Source organism: Telopea speciosissima, chromosome 3 (genome assembly GCF_018873765.1).
Source record: "Telopea speciosissima isolate NSW1024214 ecotype Mountain lineage chromosome 3, Tspe_v1, whole genome shotgun sequence".
In the NCBI taxonomy this organism is placed as follows: domain Eukaryota; kingdom Viridiplantae; phylum Streptophyta; class Magnoliopsida; order Proteales; family Proteaceae; genus Telopea; species Telopea speciosissima.
The window spans coordinates 8,007,900-8,030,731 of record NC_057918.1 but is presented as its reverse complement, the minus strand read 5'-3'; the positions used below and the strand labels follow the sequence as shown (position 1 = coordinate 8,030,731).

At 37.3% G+C, this 22,832-nt stretch overlaps 2 protein-coding genes and 1 pseudogene across 2 annotated transcripts; 2 read left to right on the top strand and 1 right to left on the bottom strand.

The window, feature by feature from the left end:
• Positions 1–775: 775 nt before the first annotated feature.
• LOC122654140 (formate dehydrogenase, mitochondrial-like) lies at positions 776–3,510 on the top strand. Its single transcript, XM_043848117.1, has 6 exons — positions 776–826; positions 937–1,102; positions 1,775–2,315; positions 2,561–2,685; positions 2,942–3,054; positions 3,169–3,510. The coding sequence occupies exons 1-6, from the start codon at positions 776–778 to the stop codon at positions 3,280–3,282; spliced, it is 1,110 nt and encodes a 369-aa protein (XP_043704052.1). The 3' UTR covers positions 3,283–3,510.
• Positions 3,511–7,159: 3,649 nt separating this feature from the next.
• Positions 7,160–12,472, top strand: LOC122657066 (formate dehydrogenase, mitochondrial-like). Its single transcript, XM_043851824.1, has 6 exons — positions 7,160–7,258; positions 9,216–9,387; positions 10,048–10,588; positions 11,571–11,695; positions 12,080–12,192; positions 12,304–12,472. Exons 1-6 carry the CDS (start codon positions 7,160–7,162, stop codon positions 12,415–12,417), a joined length of 1,164 nt encoding a protein of 387 aa, XP_043707759.1. The 3' UTR covers positions 12,418–12,472.
• A 4,919-nt stretch (positions 12,473–17,391) lies between these two features.
• Positions 17,392–22,287, bottom strand: LOC122657065 (annotated as a pseudogene).
• Positions 22,288–22,832: the final 545 nt, after the last annotated feature.

Here is a 22,832-nt window from a genome sequence, read left to right as displayed (position 1 = left end):
TAACAATCATATAGTCACCAAACCCATCTGCCACGTTTTGCCCTTTTTTATAGTCAAATAACAGTTATTTACTATAATCAGTAGCTTCACTAGTTTAGTGTTGTTTCCTCTGTTGAAGGGTGCTACCTTTACATAATTCTCAGTAATTCATTCTGTGAAGAAATCTAGTACTACATCTGCATTACTTTTCATTTTTTTTTTATATGCCCAGTGATTCCATTTTAAGACTTCTTTTCCACTGCTGTACATTCCAAAATAGCTCTGATACTAAGATCTTGATCTTTATCTATGAGCCTCATTTCCTAGGACAAGTCCGATCCCAATGTCTTGATTTCAATTGGCAATACGTTTCTTATCTTTCAGATGAAAAACCTTGCCATTGTCATCGTATTTGAGGGCTCATACAAATATCTCAATGGGTGCCATGATCTGTTTGTTTTAAACATTGAAGTGCTTAAACAAGCCCACATTTGAGGTGTCCAACTCCAGCATCTAATGTTCATGCAGAAGTCTCTGCAGATTCCTTGCAAGCTCTGTATCAAGCAATTACATAACTGTTAAAGACAGGGCTTTCGTGAAAATTGCTTTTATATTTACTGCCATTGATATATTTAAAAAAAAATATAAATACTCATCAGGAACTTATATCTAATCCCATAAAGATCATATTTTTTTACCCTGTAAATTTAATGGATTAAATTACATGTGCATGATATTGAATCGACTTTATCTCCTCCCTTCTCCATTTCAAATTTGTTATTTGGGTTCATGCGTAATGGATGGCAAAAATTATATGGCTTTATGCTTAACAGAACTTACAGCTACAGTTGTTTCCTCCTAGGGATGGTTCAAGAGCTTATTGCATCAGTTCTACTGAAGCTATGCATTTCATTATGTATGATTTATTGATTCTGATTCCTTTCTTGTTGCATACAGGCATCTCCCAAGAAAATAGTTGGGGTTTTCTACAAGGCTAACGAATATGTCAAGATGAATCCCAACTTTGTGGGATCTGTGGAGAGAGCTTTGGGCATAAGAGAGTGGTTGGAATCACAAGGACATGAGTACATTGTCACTGATGACAAAGAAGGGCCTGATTGTGGTAAGCATACAATATATTTGTTGCCTAGATTTTTATCTTGTGCTTGTTATTGCTTTAGCTGATCTGAACTGAAAATTCCTATAATGAAATAGTCCCTGCTTTAACACAATGTTCGTTTATGTCAAGTCAACCTTGGAGTGCGTCAGACATTATTTGATCCATGCCAAAAAAATGTGAAATGACATCATTGCGGTACAACAGCACTTGTACTTCATTACGACTGATTCAGGATGGCATGGATTCTTCTGAATGATGAGCTGGATTCCTCAGAAATTAGTCAAATGGATCCTGATTTGAGAACCATTGTTTCCTGAGAGTTGTCTGAAGTCTTTTAGCATGTTAAAATTGTCTCAGGTTACAGAAAAGTGACTAGTCATTGGGTAATCATTAAGGATTAACTTGTGGCTGGTGAATCTTTTTTGATGCCTGAATAATGATTCTGAATGATCCGCATGTATGCCATGTATCACAGTTAGGGCATGGAATTTTATACTTGTCTTAAGTATTCCATAAATTTAAGTGGCAATTCCTTATAATATTTTGTCTATTTATGGAATTCCTTTGTTCCTTCCAAATTTTATGGGAACTCCTACATTCCTTCCTAATGTATTATTATTTTTCTTTAGTTTGTTAACTAATTCATTTTTCCTGAATGATTATTTGCTGATGCAGAGCTTGAGAAGCATATTCCTGATCTCCATGTTCTAATATCAACCCCTTTCCACCCGGCATATGTTACGGCAGAGAGGATTAAGAAAGCCAAAAATTTACAACTTCTTTTGACTGCTGGAATTGGCTCTGATCATATTGACCTACAAGCTGCAGCTGCCGCTGGTCTAACTGTTGCTGAAGTTACTGGAAGTAATGTTGTTTCGGTTGCAGAAGATGAGCTCATGAGAATCCTCATCCTCGTACGGAATTTTGTAGCTGGTCACAATCAGGTGGCTAATGGGGAATGGAATGTTGCCGGTATTTCTTATAAATCATATGATCTTGAAGGGAAGACAGTAGGAACAGTTGGTGCAGGCCGTATTGGTAAGCTTTTGCTCCAACGGTTGAAGCCTTTCAACTGTAATCTCCTCTATCATGATCGGCTCAAGATGGACCCAGAAATGGAGGCTGAGACAGGGGCAAAGTTTGAGGAGGACCTTGATACGATGCTTCCAAAGTGTGATGTAGTTGTTATGAACATGCCTCTAACGGAGAAAACAAAGTATGTTCTTCATCTTATACACAAGCTTCTTCCTTTATTCAACATATATTTTGTTGGCTGTGTTTTGAACTAATAATTTACAAGAGAAACAAGGTCAAGATTGACTCTTCTTTTCCACATCACCCTCTTTTTCCCTAATATTTATTACTTTGATTTATTTGTTTGATTGTGTATTGTGAATGCAAATAGTTCAATATCATTCTATATATCATCGAATTAAAACAATTTGTTGTTCAATGTATCAGAGGGATGTTTGACAAAGAAAAAATTGCAAAGATGAAGAAGGGAGTGCTAATTGTGAATAATGCTCGAGGGGCAATCATGGATACTCAAGCAGTTGTTGAAGCATGCGAGAGTGGACAAATTAGAGGTAAGTTTAAGATTTGCATTTCCAGATTGTGAACATAATATGTGGACAGTTTAAACAAACAGTTTATTGAAGAGCAAATAAGACAACATATACTGCACTGAGTCAAAGGTAGCTTTGCTAATTTGGTGACTGCCTTTAAACAATTTGAAGGGAAACCTATCTGAAACATTATGTGCTCTACTGTTTAACTCATGGATAATTATCATATCCTTCTCATTCCCTCATTTAATGTATTTTTTTTTCTTCATAATTTCAGGTTATAGTGGTGATGTATGGTATCCGCAACCAGCTCCCAAGGATCATCCATGGCGATACATGCCAAACCAGGCAATGACACCTCATATTTCTGGCACCACAATCGATGCTCAGGTATTTAAACTCTTGATTAATGCTTCTCCATATCGGTCCATCTCCTGTTCTTTTATTTCTTCTCTCTGTTTCATTGAATGCTTATTTGTGAAAGAAAATGTGGAATTGGTGCAGTTGAGGTATGCAGCTGGAACCAAGGACATGCTGGATAGGTACTTCAAGGGCGAAGACTTCCCTGCACAAAATTACATTGTCAAGGAGGGAAAGATTGCCAGCCAGTATCTGTGATTCTGCTCTTCCTCAAATATGCGGATTGCCTTCTACTCAAGAGACTTTTTCATGCAATTTAAGCCGGTTCACTGAATGCTTTCTGAATAATGTAGCTGAGGAAAACTATTGTGACTGAAATTTCCCATGTTTGGCATAGAAAAAGTGTTTTTCCTATTGTTTTGGTCTATTCCTTTTTATTTCATTTACTGTATGAGCTTTGTGGATATATAAAGTTTGGTTTGTGCATTTGATAAGCACATATTTCAGTGTAACAGGAATTCACTTATCCTTGCGATTGTAGTGAGACATAAAAAGTTCTGATATGAATTCAGATGTATTTTGGTTCCCAGGGCCACAGTTGGTTACCAAATAAAAGTTCAGATATCGATGCGCACTGTGAATTCACTCTGACTATATTTCAAGATATCGATAATTATGTTTAAATCTATTGTCAATATACATTATATATTATAAGCAATAATCTAATATTATTGTTCAAACTTGGATATCTGAATTGACATATTCAAATTTGAATACTTGGGTGAAATTTGGATAGGGAATATATTAATTGGATACAAAGTACAGAGTATCCACTCCAAATCCTATTTGTTTGCATCAATCGGTGCGAGGGCACCCTTTTTAAGTCTTTGTGTCTATAGTTTCAAACAGAGCCTGAATAAGAAGATTGCAAACTCATTTCAGAATCTGAAGATATTGCATTTACCTTTTAAAACAAATCCTTTATTTAGTTTTAAGGGATTTAATTTTGATATTTAGAGCTCTGAAGCAGAAAACTGATGCAGAGCATCTCTAATTCTGCTCCGTCTATTTTCTAGTTGTTTCCTGAAGCTTTATTATCTCCATCCAAAGCCTTCACTCCCATTACTTTCTAGTTGTTCTTGCTGAGACCTTACTGGACACTGGTTATTATTTCCATCCAAAATTCTTCACTCTCTTTATGATTTTTCGCTTTTTATCTCAATTATCATTTGTACCCTTTAGGTCATAGTTGGATCAAATCTTGGTTTGCTAAAGTACAAGCCATACCAACATTGGAATTGTTCAGCTCAAACAGATTACTAGAATAGAATGCAGAGGTAAGATCTGAAAAATCATTCTTGGGAAATGATGGTACAACCTTTAACACCCTTACCCCTCCAAATCCCAAGAAAAAAGAAAGAAAAAGAAACCAGATAATAAGTAGTATAGAAGAAGAGAGAGATCAAAATTAAGTCCCTTTGGACAAGATTTGGAATTTGCAAATTTTCTTCTTGATGCAGCTGATCATCATATTTACTGAGTTAATACCTGCAAAATTGGAGTGTTTGAATCTCAAGTTAAAGATCCCAATTACTCAAAGAGTCAAAGACATTTATGATATATAAACCATTAGTTGGCACTAACACAACTAATTTATAAAGCCATACATGAAGAAAATAATAATAATAAAAAATTAAAGAAAGAAACTATGCAATATGAAATATCTCTGGGCTAAGGGTGTCAATTGGTTGGTACGGGCCGGTTGTGCCTAATTGATCCCTCACTGTAGAATCCCTTACCGTGATCAATCTGTCTAAATACTCAGTCCTCATAGACTAGATATGTCCCATTTATAAACGGTTGATCGGTTACCAGTCTTTGATGATAAAGGGCATGTGCCTGCTTCTTACACCCAGAAATTCATCAAATTTATCTACAACAATAACAAGTCAGCACCAATAGGGCTTCCTTGGGCTCTTAGGGGCCGGGCTTAATTGGTTCTATTAGGCGGTTGATACCGGTTGAACGCCCATTGGTAGGACCCTCGCACAGGGAACGACTGAATAGTATTTGGTCCAGGCCTGTGCCCGATACGTTTAACAAAACGTTTGGGTTATTCCGGTCTGATTCGGTCAAGCTAACCAGTGCCTGCAAATTTACCTGCCAAATGGTGTAGTATCCTCTCTGTGCCATACCAGAAAGCCAGAAATACTTTTTGATAAATATAAATAGGAAAAAGGAGCACATGATGTCAGGGTGTCACTCCCTCTCAAATATATATTGACCCGTGTGAACTCCTTATTGGATGATTTGTCGAGTCCAGTTCAGGGAATCTTCACGTACGTGAAATGATTAATCACTTCTTAGGATCTTTCAGTGCAAATCTTTTTCTCAAACAACTTCTCACTCTCATTTTTTTATATTTGGGCCTTCATCTCCTTTGACATATGTTAAAAAGCCTTTTTGCTCAAATCCTTCAAAGAATTCGTCAAAAAATCAGTTTAATATTGCCTTTTCTTGGGATATTCCAGTACAATTCTCAAGCTTCCCCCTAACCCTTAGGCTCCTGTGGAATTCTTGGTTCGGTTTATTTTTTATTTAATATTCTTTATGCAGTTTTACTCCCTTGAGCTGGTGTCCTTAATTCTCGTTGTTTTTGGCTTCTTGGGTGACTTGTTTTGTCGGGTTTGCCTCTCATTCTCTGTCCATTGCCATCTAAAAAAATCACGCACATTGTTTACATGACATGTGTTAAAGAAATATGTTGAGTCTCATTATTAATTTTTTGGGTTGAATATGGATCCCATTATTAATTTATTAGTTTTTTATACATTCTCTTACACATGTCATTTAAACAGTGTACGTGGCATAAAGATTCTCCTCCATCCGATTTGTCTATTTTTCTATATTTTTTTGGGTAAAGTTCGATTTGTCTACCCACCCTCTTACTAGTGGGGTTTCTTCCACTGATGTCGTGGAAAACCTCTGCACATATGAATATAATCCGGATCCTCTAGAGTCAGGACAACCAGAGTACTAACTAGTTACCGACATGGTTTTAGTGCATGGTATTGAATCAAATATCAATCAACTCAAAAACTGATATGATATCGGATAAGTAGTGTATCGATGATACTATTACAGACAGAAGGTAACATAGTCAAAAATCCTTTTTTTTTTTAAGAGAAACCAAGAGCAAATTTGTTTGATACGTTCAATCCATATAGATATTGTATCGATTTTATAGATGACCGATATCCGATCCAATACCGTACACTAAGACCATGATATTCGTCTTTAGCAGCCGAGTAGAATAACAGAACAAATATCAAGGCTATACATACATGCATGCATGAAGCCACATCTTTAAGTAGCAAAGTAGTATAGTACTTTACTACTATACTTTTCTAAGGGGTGGTTGTGCGTCACGCTTTCTTCCACCGAGGAGACCCCCCTTTGCCCCGGACCTCGATCAAAGGGCAACACCACTGGACCTCGATCAAAGGGCAAGGGACTATAGTTTTAGATATTGGTATTTTAAACTAAAAATAATGAAAAATAATGATCCAAGCAGTAAGGAGACTAAGAATCAATTGGTCAGGGTGGACCGACCCAGCGCATGACCCCGAAGGGTCCTAAAAGACAATCTTTAATTAATTAAATAATAATAAAAGTCTCTTACTGAGTCACGAGTGACATCACAGTAGGGGTGTTTCATAACCTTCGATAGTCACCTTTCACCCAATCCAAGGGGCATTTTGATAATTTAAGCATACGTTTTTTTATACTTAGATACCTTAGATACCATTCTTTACCATGTGATTTGATCGGGTGACCCAGTAGGCTCACCCGCGGGTGATGTGATCACTGTCTTTTCAAATAAAATAATCCGAGAAAATGTCCACCTCCGACGGATACGAAGCATGCCGTCAGGGTCTCCGGAAGTAAGAGAGAATTATTATTGTCTCAAAAGTCATCATCTTTGGTGCTTCGCTCCTTATAAGTAGGGAGTAGAGACAGAGTTGCAGAGCATTCTCCAATTGTCCAAAACCACCTTGTGTGCTCATTCTTCACTGAGAAATTCTTCTTCTTCTTCTTCTTCTTCCGTGAGAGAGAGAGAGAGAGAGAGAGAGCAATGGCGATGAATGCTGCTGCGTCTATCATTAAAACCGTCGCTGCTACGTCTGTCATTAAAACCGTCGCTGCTTCATCACCCATCTCCAGAGCCCTTCATGTATGTAAATGCTCTTCTAGTCTCCCTGTTATGGTTCTACTGTTCTTCAATTTTCCCTCATCATTGTGAAGTTATAGATTCAATATTTAAACAAAATTTAGGTAGCTTACGTTTCCCCAATGATGGTTTGGTTTTATTATGGAATTTCAGTTGTTCCCATTCTTACCCATGAACAGTATGTCTTGTTTTTACCTTCTCCGGTGGCCGGAGATGTATTTCACTGTTAGAAGCACTGATTGATGCTTGTTTCTCTTCAATCGGCTACAAATCATGAATACCCACAAAATGTTCTTCTATTTTCTTGTAATATTATGGCTTACAGACTAACAGATTTGAGTAGCTAAGCTACAAATTTGCAATGCCATCAATATTAGGGACTTGGGTAAAACTCATCCTTAAAACTAGCCCTTAAGGAGAGGGTGCCTAAGTACCTATAAGTCTAATTACTTCCGCCTTGCGATGTGGAACCCCAACAATCAAACTAGTAAATAGAATATTTCATGTATTTTTCAGAATTTATTACTGAACTATTATAGGTATCTAGCAAATAGGACCATCCAATGAACTGATTAAAGGATAAAATGGGGTTTATCTAACGAATGTCAAGTATATGTCAGATGCATCTGGATTCCTTCATATAAATATGGATGTCTATCCCAAAACAATTTACTGATTTTACAAATGGGTCTTTTGGTTTGTGCCCTTTTCTGAGCTTATGGCATATGCCACTGTGAAGTGGAATCCCTCTTGTCTGTTGCTTTTTGTGCATGTTGAATTTACATTACACTACCTGCGGAAATTTGCTCAATCTGCAATAGGAATTCACATCCTCATGGACAAATCTCGGCCCTTATAATTCTAAGTTATGTGTATATGACAATCATCTTGGCTGATTTGCTTCTTCTCCCCTATTAGACTACAATAAGTAGAGAAATGTATTTGATATCATCCAACTGGGCATGGGGCTCAAACTTCGCAAATCTGGGTTCTATTGATAGGATAGTCCAGAATTCAATGCCTCTGCATCCATATAACAATCATATAGTCGCCAAACCCATCTTCCCCATCTGCCAAGTTTGTCCTTTATATACTCAAATCAAAGTTATTTACTATCATCGGTAGCTTCATTAGTTTAATGTTGTTTCCTCTGTTGAAGGGTGCTACATTTACATAATTCTCAGTGATTCATTCTGTGACTAAATTTAGTACTACATCTGCATTACTTTTGATTTTTTTTTTTAATATGTCCAGTGATTCCATATTAAGACTTCTCTTACACTGCTGTACATTCCAAAATAGCTCTAATACTAAAATCTTGATCTTTATCTATGAGCCTCGTTTCCTAGGACAAGTCCAATCCCAATGTCTTGATTTCAATTGGCAATGAGTTTCGTATCTTTCGGATGAAAAACCTTGCCATTATCATCGTATTTGAGTGCTCATACAAATATCTCGATGGGTGCCATAATCTGTTTGTTTTATGCATTGAAGTGCTTTAACAAGCCCACATTTGAGGTGTTCATACAGCAGTCTCTGCAGATTCCTTGCAAGCTCTATATCAAGCAATTAGATATCTGTTATAGACATGGCTTTCATGAAAATTGCTTTTATATTTACTGCCATTGATAATTTTTTTTAACAATAAATACTCTATCATGAACTTAATATCTAATCCCATAAAGATCATATATTTTTTACCTTGTAAATTTAATGGGTTAAATTACATGTGCATGATATTGAATCAACTTTAGCTCCTCCCTTCTCCAATTCAAATTTATTATTTGGGTTAATGAGTAATGGATAACAAAATTTATATGGCTTTATGCTTAACAGAACTTACAGCTACAGTTGTCTCCTCCTAGGGATGGTTCAAGAGTTTGTTGCATCAATTCTACTGGAGCTATGCATTTCATTATGTATGATTTATTGATTCTGATTCCTTTCTTGTCGCATACAGGCATCTCCTGGAAGCAAGAAAATAGTTGGTGTTTTCTACAAGGCTAACGAATATGTCAAGATGAATCCCAACTTTGTGGGCTCTGTGGAGAGAGCTTTGGGCATAAGAGAGTGGCTGGAATCACAAGGCCATGAGTACATTGTCACTGATGACAAAGAAGGGCCCGATTGTGGTAAGCATACAATATATTTTCTGCCTGTATTTTATCTTTTGCTTGTTTTATTGCCTGAGCTAATCTGGAATGAAAATTCCTATAATGAAATAGTCCCTGCGTTAACATAGTGTTCGTTTATGTCAAGTCAACCTTGGAATGCATCAGACAATATTTGACCAATTCCAGAAAATGTGAAATTACATCATTAGGGTACAAAAGCACTTGTTCATCACAACTGATTCAGGACAGCATGGATTCTTCTGAATGATGAGCTGGTTTCCTCAGAAATTAGTCAATTGGATCCTGATTTGAGAATCATTGTTTCTCTAGTGTTTTTGAAGTCATTTAGCATGTTAAAATTGTCTCAGGTTATACAAAAGTGGCTAGTCATTGGGTAATGGTTTTCTTAAGGATTAATTTGTGGCTGGTGAATCTTTTTTGATGCCCTGAGGGGAACCCATTAATAATGATTCTGAATGATCCGCATATATACCATGTGAGTATCACAGTTGGGGCATGAAATTTTATACTTGTCTAAGTAGTCCATAATTTTAAGAGACAATTCCGTAGAACATTTTGTCTATTTATGGAATTCCTTCATTCTTTCCTAATGGATTATTATTTTTCTTTAGTTTGTTAACTAATGCTTTTTTCCTGAATGATTATTTGCTGATGCAGAGCTTGAAAAACATATTCCTGATCTCCATGTTCTAATATCAACTCCTTTCCACCCGGCATATGTTACGGCTGAGAGGATTAAGAAAGCCAAAAATTTACAACTTCTTTTAACTGCTGGAATTGGCTCTGATCATATTGACCTGCAAGCCGCAGCTGCTGCTGGTCTAACTGTTGCTGAAGTCACTGGAAGTAATGTTGTTTCGGTTGCAGAAGATGAGCTTATGAGAATCCTCATCCTCGTACGTAATTTCGTAGCTGGTCACAATCAGGTGGTTAACGGGGATTGGAATGTTGCTGGTATTTCTTATAGATCATATGATCTTGAAGGGAAGACAGTAGGAACAGTTGGTGCCGGACGTATTGGTAAGCTTTTGCTCCAGCGGTTGAAGCCTTTCAACTGTAATCTCCTCTATCATGATCGGCTCAAGATGGACCCAGAAATGGAGGCTGAGACAGGGGCAAAATTTGAGGAGGATCTTGATGCGATGCTTCCAAAGTGTGATGTAGTTGTTATCAACACGCCTTTAACGGAGAAAACAAAGTATGCTCTTCATCTTATACCCAAGCTTCTTCCTTTATTCAACATATATTTTGTTGGCTGTGTTTTGAACTAATAATTTACAAGAGAAACAAGGTCAAGAATCAAAATAGACTCTTCTTTTCCACATCCCCCTCGTTTTCCCTAATATTTTATTACTATGATTTATTTGTTTGATTGTGTATTGTGCATACAACTAGTTCAATATAGTTCTATGGATCATCGAATTAAAACAATTGGATTGATATTTTAAGCAATTTAGCATCACCGATGTTCATATTCTCTAGGCATTAACTCATCCTGAAGGTAATTCATCATTGTTGGTCTTTATAGGTTAGTATATTGATCCTTCTTTTAACATTGCTTGCATAGTTTTTTGATTTCCACTTTGTGTTCCTCATTTGACATATTTTATGGAAACATAAAAACATGCGAAAAATCCATATATTTTAGTACTTAAGTTGAAATTTATTGAATAATGGTGAGGCAAGACCATCAAAGAGGGGATGATCAGTCCTTTAAGATAATGTAAAATGTTGCATCAGTGAGGATCAAATTCCTCCCAGTTCCCCTGAAGGAGAGAAAAATGATGCCCTTGAACTGCTTCAATTAAGACCCACATGAGTAGGAGGTGGACAGATGCTGAACCATTTTGCCCTAGGGGTAATATGTGGACTAATGTCCTAGTGTAACAACTACTCTCTTTGCGCCCTGAAAAAGGAAGCAAATGGGAACAAAGTCTACATATTCCTCCTTCCTTTACTATACGTGTATTCATTATGTGATGACAGTTGAAAAACTGCAGGCCGAGAATAGACAGTTTTGGAGCCTCAGAACTATGCTGTATAATATTTTGTTATGTATCATATCCCTATATAATCTCACATTGCAAAGAAAAATTATTTATTTTCCACTTTTCGTTGTCACAGATTTGTATTTCTTGTTACTTTTGTAACTTTCTCAGATTGTTGTTCTAATGTCTCAGAGGGATGTTTGACAAAGAAAAGATTGCAAAGTTGAAGAAGGGAGTTCTCATTGTGAATAATGCTCGTGGGGCAATTATGGATACTCAAGCAGTTGCTGAAGCATGCTCCAGTGGACAAATTGGAGGTAATTTGAATATTTGCATTTTCATATTGTGAACATAATATGTGGATGGATTCGATGACCAGCTACAGATAGTGCACTGACTCAATGGCAGATTTGCTAATTTGGTGATTGCCTTTGAACAATTAAAGGGAAATCTATCTGAAACACTATGTCCTCTATTTTTTAACTCCTGGATTGCTTTTTGTTTGTTCCAATTGGTCAAGTTTATCTGCGGCGGATAAGTAGTTCAAGTTTATCTGATTTTGTTGTTTTCCATGAAAATCATTATTTGAGTCGTCAGGCAGCTGCTGTACAATTGAGAGGTGGGGGGGGGGTTAATTACTAAAGGATTATCTTATCCTTCTCATTCCCTCATTTAATGATTTTTCTTCTTCATAATTTCAGGTTATAGTGGTGATGTGTGGTATCCACAACCAGCTCCCAAGGATCATCCATGGCGATACATGCCAAACCAGGCAATGACACCTCATATTTCTGGCACCACAATCGATGCTCAGGTATTTAAACTCTTGAATGCTTCTCCATATCAGTCCATCTCCTGTTCTTTTATTTCTTCTCTCCGTTTCATTAAATGCTTATTTGTGAAAGAAAATGGGGAAATTGTGCAGTTGCGGTATGCTGCTGGAACTAAGGACATGCTGGATAGGTACTTCAAAGGCGAAGACTTCCCTGCACAAAATTATATTGTCAAGGAGGGTAAAATTGCCAGCCAGTATCTCTGATTCTGCTCTTCGTCAAATATGTGGATTGCCTTCTACTCGAGAGTCTTTGTCATGCCATTTAAACCAGTTCACTGAATGCTTTCAAAATAATGTAGCTGAGGAAAACTATTTTTTTCCCATTGTTTTGGTCTAATCCTTTTTATTTCATTTACTGTAAGAGCTTTGTGGATGTATAAAGTTGGGTTTGTGCATTTGATAAGCACATACATCCTTTCAGTGTAACAAGAATTCACTTATCCATGCTATTGTAGTGAGACATAAAAGGTTCTGATATGAATTCAGATTTCTTTTGGTGCCCAGGGCCACAGATGGTTACCAAATAAAAGTTCAGATATCTATGTGCACTGTGAATTCACTTTGACTATTGAAATTTATTGTCAATATGCATTATCCATCTTGTTTTATTTGTAAAAGTTAGAAAGGAATGGTTTACCTTTTAGATTAATATTTATATATTATAAGCAATATTCTAATATCATTGGATTCGAACTTGGATATCTGAATTGACAGATTCAAATTTGAATACTTGGCTGAAATTTGGATACAAATTCAAATACAGGGTATCCACTCCAAATTCTATTTGTTTACATCTATTGGTGTGAGAGCACCTTTTTAAGCCTTTGCATCCAAAGTTTCAAACAGAGCCTGAATAGGAAGATTGCAATCACATTGCAGAATCTGAAGTCATTGCATTTACATTTTAAAACACATTCACTATCTAGTTTTAAGGGTTTTAATTTTGATGTTTAAAGCTCTGAAGCAGAAAATTGATGCAGAGCATCTCTCATTCTGCTCCCTCTATTTTCTAGTTGTTTCCTGAGACTTTATTATCTCCATCCAAATGTCTTCACTCCCTTTACTTTCTGGTTTGTTCCTTCTGAGACCTTACTGGTTATCATCTCCATCCAAATCCTTCACTCTTCAGATTTTTCGGTTTTTGTCTCAATTATCATCTGTACCCTTTAGGTCATACCTGACAGTCAAATCTGTTGTTTGCTGCAGTGCAAGCCATACCAATATTGGAAGTGTTCAGCTCAAACAGATTACTAGGAAAGAAAGCAAAGCTAAGCTCTAAAAAATCATTCATGGGAAATGATAGTTCTTTTTTAAACAAGATTTGGAATTGTAGTACAGAAAGGAAATCACATAATAAGTAGTACAGAAAAAATAGAGAGATCAATATTAAGTCCCTTAAGGCAAGATTTGGAACTTGCACATTTTCTTCTTGATGCAGCTTATTGCTATTTTAATCCCTCTTTTTTTTCCCCATGGGCCAGTGGCCCCACAAAGAACGCCTTCTTGGGTAGCCCAATACCTATTACAAAAGCAGCTCAATAGGGTCCAAATTCTGTGAAAAGATAGGATCGGTCACAAGGTCCCTTACTCACATAATCAAATTTCTGCCTTTTCAATGAAATTTATCAAGTGAGAAAATGGAGCTCTGAAACATGCATGCCAATACACTATAGGTATTTGATTGAATTAGACTGAAATTTGATATGTGGTTTTTTTAAATTGTTTCCTCTCAAGTCTCACGGTCTTTTAATAAGGGAGAAAGGTTCTCCGAGCAAGCAGGGTAACCTATGTTCCCTCATAAAAAAATTTCTAATTATTTTTTCTCTCCTAAAAAAAATGAAAAAAAAATGAATAGAGTAGAATACGCCGCTTGCGCAAAGAGAGACTTTTCCCATCTCTTAATATTCTCCCAGCAAACTCACTCAATTTCTCATCAGCATAAACCTATTTACAAAATTACTTGTGTAGTTAGTGTTATTATGATGGTGTTTTTTTATATAATTAAATGGGTAAAAGATTTGTACAATGTCAGTTTAATTTCAAAATTGCATGGAGGCACTCCTCATAAGACTCATATTAGTGTAACGCTACCCCTGTAAAAATGTCTTATGTACCTTACTTTTTAAAAAATTTACATAGTACCCCTCCTCCTCCAAGGCATGAAACTGCACATTATCCATGTAGCAAACCTTCTCCCTAATTCATTTGGAGGTGATCGATATAAATATCATGACCTAATTCTATCGGATCGGGCTCCTCTCCAACAAGCCCCCCCCCCCCCCCCCAAACAGCCCGACTGTTGGATGCCTCACCGGGCAATCCCTGGGCGTTAGGCTCGCAGGAGAGGAACCGAACCCTTAGAATCTTTAACACTTGTTGCAACTGGAGGAAAAGAATTGTTCACAAGGGAGCAAAGTTTAAAATCTAGGTATCGGACTCGGGATCGATCACGATTGATACCAATCCGATAATTACTCAAATCCAGGTTTTATAGGATTGCGGATGGATCGATAAAAAATATTAATAAAATATTAAAACTCAATACACGATTAAAAATTTAAAAAAAAGGTCAAAACTCCCAAAATACCAATAAAAAACTTAAAAAATATAAATAACGGATCGAATCGACCAATCCAACCGAGCTGTCTAATTTAGAGAACGATCCAGTAAAAACTGGATGGATCAGTCGAATCTTTGGATCGGCCTTGATCATCGGAAATTACAATATCTGGACTCATTAATCAACTCATCAATGAACATGTGCTGGTTTCTCGAGTGACACACTCTACCTAACGCACGTGGTTTCGTTTTGGGTTTATCACTTTTGTTTAAGGAAAAAATTATGTTTACATTAACTAAACATAATCGGGAATAGAAAAATTAGATGTTTAAGTATAGAATATTGTGAATAAGGTTTTGCGTTAGTCACGTGTTACTATATAAACTTTTTCTTACTAAAATACAAAAAAAAAATAAAATACTGTAGAGCTCTCCCTCTCAGTCTGCCACTGCCATTAAATAAAGTTATCGATATTCTATTTTTTATTATGAAGGGTATTTGCATATATTGGTTCAATTAATCTCTCGATAACAAGACGGCCAACGATCAATTGATTTGATTTGAGACTGAGTGATAGCTAACCCAAGAAAAAAAGAAAAGGCAATGGGACTCAAACTTAGGGATGTCCGCCCAGCTCACCACTGGGTCAACACCCCTTGGGTTGATCCTCTATTAGTACTTTGTTACCATATAATACCATTAGATTAATTTCTCCAACACATTCCGTATGTACACTTATGCTTCGTGCCACGAGTTGCACGTGAGGATTCCACAGATAATCCTAAGGATAATGGAGTCATCACCAATTCCAATGATACCTCAAATCATGGCCACCACACCGTCCAAGTTTCCAACGCTCCTGGATAATCACATGATCGAGTGGAAGGAGGTGTGCACAGTGCACTTCATGTGGCTTAAGTTGCTGAGGTTCCTTGGGGACGTGGGCCTTGGCTGTCCTGTTAATGGCAGCCAAGGCTTCGCAAGAAGGGGTGGTCCTTCTCTTTTCTTCTTGTACTCTTTAGTCTCTTTTTGGTAAAATTGTACTCTTTAATCATATAATAGTGTTGTTGATAAGGTACTCGATTTCTTTTTGTTTCATCATTTTCTTTGAACACGACAAGGGCATTCTACCGATTAAATTTTTTTTTTTTTTAAATTTCTTTTTCAATTCTTTCTATCTATCTAGGTGGGACATCCCTGTCTAGTACTCAGTATTGATTCCACAAGTGCCAATCTTTCATCATCAAGAGCACCATAGATCCAAGCTTTATGACAAATAAATCAAAATCAATAAAATCTGGTATGGGTAGCAGTCAGATCTGAACAGGAACAGATTGGCCCAGAAGTGATAGGTGGTGGTCCAGGAGGGTGAGGGTATCAGCATCAGCAATTGAGTCCAAAGTGTGAAAGGTAACCATCCGTCTCATTTTTCCAAAGTGATAGGTGGTGGTCCAGGAGGGTGAGGGTATCAGCATCAGCAATTGAGTCCAAAGTGTGAAAGGTAACCATCCGTCTCATTTTTCCAAAGTGATAGGTGGTGGTCCAGGAGGGTGAGGGTATCAGCATCAGCAATTGAGTCCAAAGTGTGAAAGGTAACCATCCGTCTCATTTTTCCAATTAGGAGGAATGTTTATGAAAACAAAAATGACAAGTGATTACCTCTCATATGTAGGTTCACGTTCACCTGCATTTACGTGCAGATGATCCATTCGATAGTTGGGGCCGGATTGGTAGTCTCAGTTGAACCCAAAATGGTTCAGTCGGGTTTTTTAAATCTTTGAAAAATCATCTCTTGAACCGTAACTCCACATTTGGTGTTCCATGTGTGAGTGGAAAATTTTTTCCGAGTATTATCCAATAATCTAAAAATTCAGTAATTGATTTGGATAAAATTGATGTAGTAAATTCCTTTGAAGGGTTGTCCCGCAAGTGAAAAATAGAATCTTTCATAAAATGTTAGTCTACGTAAAATCATTTTAAAGTATTATCAAGGGCATTTCAATTATTTTAAGCAGTATTTCCCTATAAATTCTTTGAGATTATTCAAATTGCGAAGGCATTCGTTCATCATTGCCTTAAACATTCCTTTGCTGATAAAATGAGGTATTTGGTTAAAAAAGTAACCTAACAAACAATTTTGGACAAAATTTTCCTGTACCCATAGAGGACAGTTCAACCATCCTAGGGTTTTTGTTTGTTCCAAAATACCCTCCCGATACCTATTCCTGTCCTCTCACGCCCCTTGATGAATTGGGATCTCTTTCACTGTGGGTAGAGGAAAACTCGATCCAACAACTTTTGATATCCTTTTCTGAGTCGATATTTTTTCGTTTGATCTGGAGTAGGATTGGAAAAGAATCACCCAAAACCGATCCCTTCTCTGATTCCTTCTCAGACAATAGTTATCATCTCCATCCAAATCCTTCACTCTTCAGATACTATAATAGAATGCAAAATTTAAGCTCTAAAAGATCATGGAAAAAAAAACATTCATGGGAAATGATAGTACAACCTCAACCATTCCAAATCCTAAGAAAAGAGACAAGGAACAACATAATAAGTAGTACAGAAGGAAGAGATATATATATAGAGAGAGAGAGAGAGAGAGAGATCACATAATTAGTACAGAATTAAGAAGAGAGAGATCAAAATTAATTAAGTTCCTTTGGGTAAGACTTGGAATTTGCACATTTTCTTGTTAATGCAGCTAATCATCATATTTGCAGAGTCAATACCTGCAAAATTAGAGTGTTTGAATCTCAAGTTAAGATCATTATTATTTGGCACTAAACACAATTAATTAATAAAATAATATAGGTACTTAATTAAGAAGAACAAAACAAACCTGCAAGGTATGCACCATGGACGTATCCATTGTAGTGCTCACTAGTGTGCTCTCCTGTGAAGTAAACCCTTCCAACTGGTGCCTTTTATTTATTTATAATTCCAATAAGAAAGAAAGAAAGAAAGAAAGAAAGAAATTAGAGAAAATTCATAAAAGTATTAATTTCTCTACTAATTAATGCATGGGTGAAAGAGAAACTTAAAAAAGGATATTTTATTTAGTTACCCTAATCTGATCGAACTCGTAACGGCTGACTCCAATGGGCCAATTCGAAAAAGTGCCCTTGAAGAACCGGTTCGACCACCATCTTGGGACCAATATATCTGTGGCCTCAGGGATGTGATGACCGAACATATTTCGCAACACCTGCATGATCTCAGCCTTTGTTTCAGAATCTGGTTGCTGCTCTATCCTTCTTGACTCGTCATCTGTTACTGTTACTAGAAGGACATTGGCTCCTGGGTACTCTCTCTCCAATTGCTACACAACATCACATAATTTGTCCCAAAACGGTTAAAAACAAGAAAAATAATGAAATCAGATGAGCATGAACTGATTTTGAGACCTTTCTTTAAAAAAATAATAATAATAATTTCAAAAATGATTATTAGAAATATTTAAATATTAAAAGATTTTCTTATTGACACCTTAAGCTTGTTAAATATTTTGTAATTTTTTTAACCCTTATATTATTGGAGAAAGTTTTTCTTTACTACGTGATAGAAGGTTCACCACGTCATTATAGGGTTTATAAACCCCAATAAGGTTTTAGTATGTTCCCAAAAATACCCTCCTGCATGCATATGAAGTTACATATTTTTGTCATTTCACATATGTACTTGAAAAATATGCAAAACAATTATCAACGACTCTCAATAATGATATAATGGAAAGTCATTTCCAATTAATATTCAAAACCCAAACGGTCCCAATTAGGGTTGATGTGATGTGAGCTTTTTTTGTGGCCCAAAAGAACTCGTTTTTCTATCACATGATAAGATTGCATATTCTAAATACACCTGTAGAGTTATCATTCAAACGGTCCCAATTAGGGTTTCAAGATCTGAATCAGATAGGTCAAATCAGCCTAGCACGAATGCATGATCTCGATTCCCAGCCAATTCCATCTGAATCAGAATTGGAATCAATTGGATCCGGTCTGAATCACAATTCCGAATTTAATAACCTTGATCCTAAATTTTCCACAAATAATTTACCTGCCAAATGGTGTAGTATCCTCGTTGTTCATGAACATACAAGAAGAACTCGGTGCCATTGCCAGAAGGCCAGAATTTGTAGGGGAACTTCAAGAATATCTTGGTGTAGATAGCCATATCAAATTGGTACATGGCCATGATCTTCCAAGACTATTCCAATTACAAGCCATGCATGAAAATCGATTAGTTAATTAATTGTCATTTAAGTTGTCAATTAGAATAAAACATTTGATTAGTGATGGTAACTCACCGGCAAATCAGGCTGAAAATTGATGAGATTAGTCTGTAATACACCAATGCTGGCTGAAACCATCACGTATCCTGCTTTGTAGATTGATCCGTCTTCTGTCTTTACTATCACTCCACTGCCAGAGTAGCGTATTTCCCTCACCACCTGCAATATCACGGGTAGAGGGTGTTAAATGGTTCGTTCGATTAAGTTTTGATTGGTTCGAATCCATATTGAGCATGAACCGGTCCAAACCAAAATTGAACCATTAAGGGGGAAGTTTTCATTTTGGTCTGATCAATTGGTTTTGAGTTTTCAAAGGTTGGCTTAAAGGGCACTTATTGGTCCGTTGTCATGTTGGTACGATTTTGATTTTCCACATATATAAATAAAAGGGATGATGTTTTTTCCAAAGCATGTCTATTCTATCCAACAAGAATATGAAATTCGAATAGCTGCATCATCTGTCCATATAGCAAACAAAGGAGGCTTTTAGCTTGGCAAAATTGGATCCACTCTCCACAAGATGTTCCCCACCTTATCCGGTGTGGGACCCACTACCATGTGGATGGTGTGGATTGGATGAGGAGCCTATCCTGACACTTCCAACGCAGGTCGATCAAGGATCTTTATTGTTTTCATTTATCTGTCTTTCTATTTCCTCCATTTCATCTCATGGAAGGGGGTAGGGGTGTCAATTGCAAACCCACACCGTTAGGATCGATCTGTATCGACCGATCAAAACCCGATATCGACACGACCGAATAATAAACATGTCGGGCCTTGGACCGGACCAAATATTATCCGGTCGTTCCCAGTCCTTGGTATGCGACCGACTGCACCGACCGAAATGTATTTCTATTGATAAAAAGTGGACAATAGTTGGCAAAAAGTCTAAATCTCCTCCTTGTGACTATGTAATATATACATTAATATATTCTATCTCATATTATTTAGTAGACAAGATTCCAACCCCCATCACGTCACTCCTTACTTTTTAATATCAAAATAAAAATTTTACCCACAACCAGTACATCGATCTACTTTCCTCTCTCCCTCTTTATTCTCTCTTTGCCCTTTCAAACTTCACAAAGCGCAATTTGAAACCCTCAAGACGGAATTAACTTGCAGCAGCAGCAACGGCATCGCCATAGCAAGACACCAGAATCTCCAATAGTGTCTCGGTTTACACTGTACAGCAAGAGGACGACCTGAATCACATCGCTAGGAATGTTATTCTAGGCTAGTGATGGACCAAGAGAAATAGAATGCCAGAGTCCATGGCATCTGAGACCTCTCTCTCTCTCTCTGTTTGATCTTAATATGAGAAAGGATTGGCAAGTCATCGGGGGAGTGAGAACGGATTGTCCCTTATTTGTAGTTCACTCGACATAGTGTTTTTGTTATATGATATTCCCCTCTCTGAATGGATTTTTTGTTTCATCATTAATGTGTTTTGATTGAGTTAAAGTTCTTCTAATTCCGTCTACTCTATGAAAGAATTGATTTTTGTTTTACTTTCGTTTGAGTTTGTGATTGGGTTGTGGTTTTAATCAATTACTGCTACTGTAACTCGCTTGAAGATGGTGATGATTTATGACCCACCATTGCTGCCGAAGATTGACAAACATGTATAAAGGCTAGCCCGTTTGTGGCCCGGTAACCGACCGATCGAATGCTACCGTGTCCGTGCCTGACTTGGGAAGGCCCGTATGTATAATCAGTCGGGAATGGTGTGAGACTTAAAATAAGGGGTGCCCGATTAGGTCCGACCGAAACCGACCGATACCGACCTATTGACAACCCTGGAGGGGGGAGGCAGAAATGACCACCCTACCCCCTGCTCGGGTGGGATCCACTCATGGATTTTTATCGTCTCCATTTATCTGCCTCTTCCATTTCATCCATTACATCTCATTGGGGGCAGAAATGACCACCCCACCCCTTGCCCGAACACACTGCCCGGGTGGAGTCCATTCCTCACCCCCTCCATATTAGATGTATTGGAGGGGCAGATAAATAGATACAGATAATTTTCCATTCACTTACCCCCTATTAGATGAAATGGAGTAAATGGAGAAGCAGATAAATGGAGACGATAATTTTTCCCACCGATGGGTATTCTTTTTGGCTACTAATTAAGAATAAATAAGAAAAACAAAAAAAAGGGTGAGTTGAGCTCAGTTCAGTGGTGACCTTGTTAAGCTTGAGGCGTGGATCAGTGATAAGACCGGCATTGTTAGTGGAAAGGAACTGCTTAGCAACATAGTAAACAACACTCTCGTAACCTCGAGAATCTGCAACGAAGTACACATCCTCACCAAAGTTGGAGAAGGTTGGCAATGGCTCTGTGTTCTGCAAACTTGTTACCCTTGGTGGCTCTGCAAACTCGTAATCATGTCCGTAGTAGTCCACTGCCATGTCTAGTGGCGTTGACGGAACACTGCCATTCATGCATCCATGCCTCAAAATCAAAATTGTTCACTTTTCCACTTTCCATGGAATACTCAAAATAGAAGAAGAAGTTATTAGAAAGGTTAATTAAGTTTAATTTATAATAACCGGTTTGCAAGGCGTTGAGCTGACAAGACGGAAATATCTTCTTCTCTATGAACAGACAAAGTAAGAGACATATTACTGCTGAACTCCGTGGTCAGATCGGCCATATCTATAGATGCCTGAGCTTCATTTGTTTCATAGACTCCACCTCTGCCACATAAAATTAATTTAGAGTAAGAAAGGAAGATCGATCGAACGATCGATCCAAGATCTATCCAATAAAACTGTAATTAATGACATTAATAATTTACTTTTGTTTATAGGTGTTGGAGGAGAGATTGTCATAGTTAGAATAAAAAGTTTTGAGGTTAAGCTTCTTAGCCATTGTCCATATTGGATTTACTTTACTACCCCCAACTCCTTCTACCCAGTTAGCTCCCATCTCCACTGAAAGCCCTGAGAAATTTGTTTTATGGATTCTACCACCGATACGATCTGTGGCTTCCAGTATCAAGATATCTTTTATTCCTGCATCTGTTAGGGTTTTTGCAGCCGATATACCTGTAGAATTACAGAACCCCCAATAAATAAATAAATAAATAAATAATAATAATGAAGTTCATACAAGAACAGATCGAAGAACCCAGGCAACAACTACTCACCGGACATTCCTGCTCCGACAATAATTACTGTCGGAGTTTTCTCCAAAGCCATTATTGGCTCACCCAAAAATAAACTAAAAAGAAGAATATTGGCAATGAAGGCAGATACTACTCTTGATCTCTTCATGCTCACCATCTCTTCTCTTCTCTTCTCTTCTCTTCTCTTCTCTTCTCTCGCTTTGATGGTTCAATCTTAATGCCAACTTCCTTTCCTATTTATAGGCAGAACCTAATTTGAACCGACCGTGCTGACACGATATTGCATGATCCGCCGGACACCTAAGCAGTAGAGGATATGGATCCGGCGTTAACATTTTTGTATTCCAAGGGGTGAAAGTAAAAATTCCTGTCTTTCATCGAGAAAGTGTGAAACATTAATTAATTTAATATTATGGAGGGCCCTGGTTGTCCTCCCACAAGCCTGATGAGAATGGAGACTGACTCTCTTATCCTCTGCCCTGCCGTAATGGGTACAGAGCTCTCAGAATCACGTCACATTCATGGCAATAAAGATCTTTTTGAAAATATTAATTCCCCCACCCTTAATCTGGTTTTGTGAGCTAAACTAGTTTTACTATAGGACTATGAGTTGGTTTTGTGAGCCAAA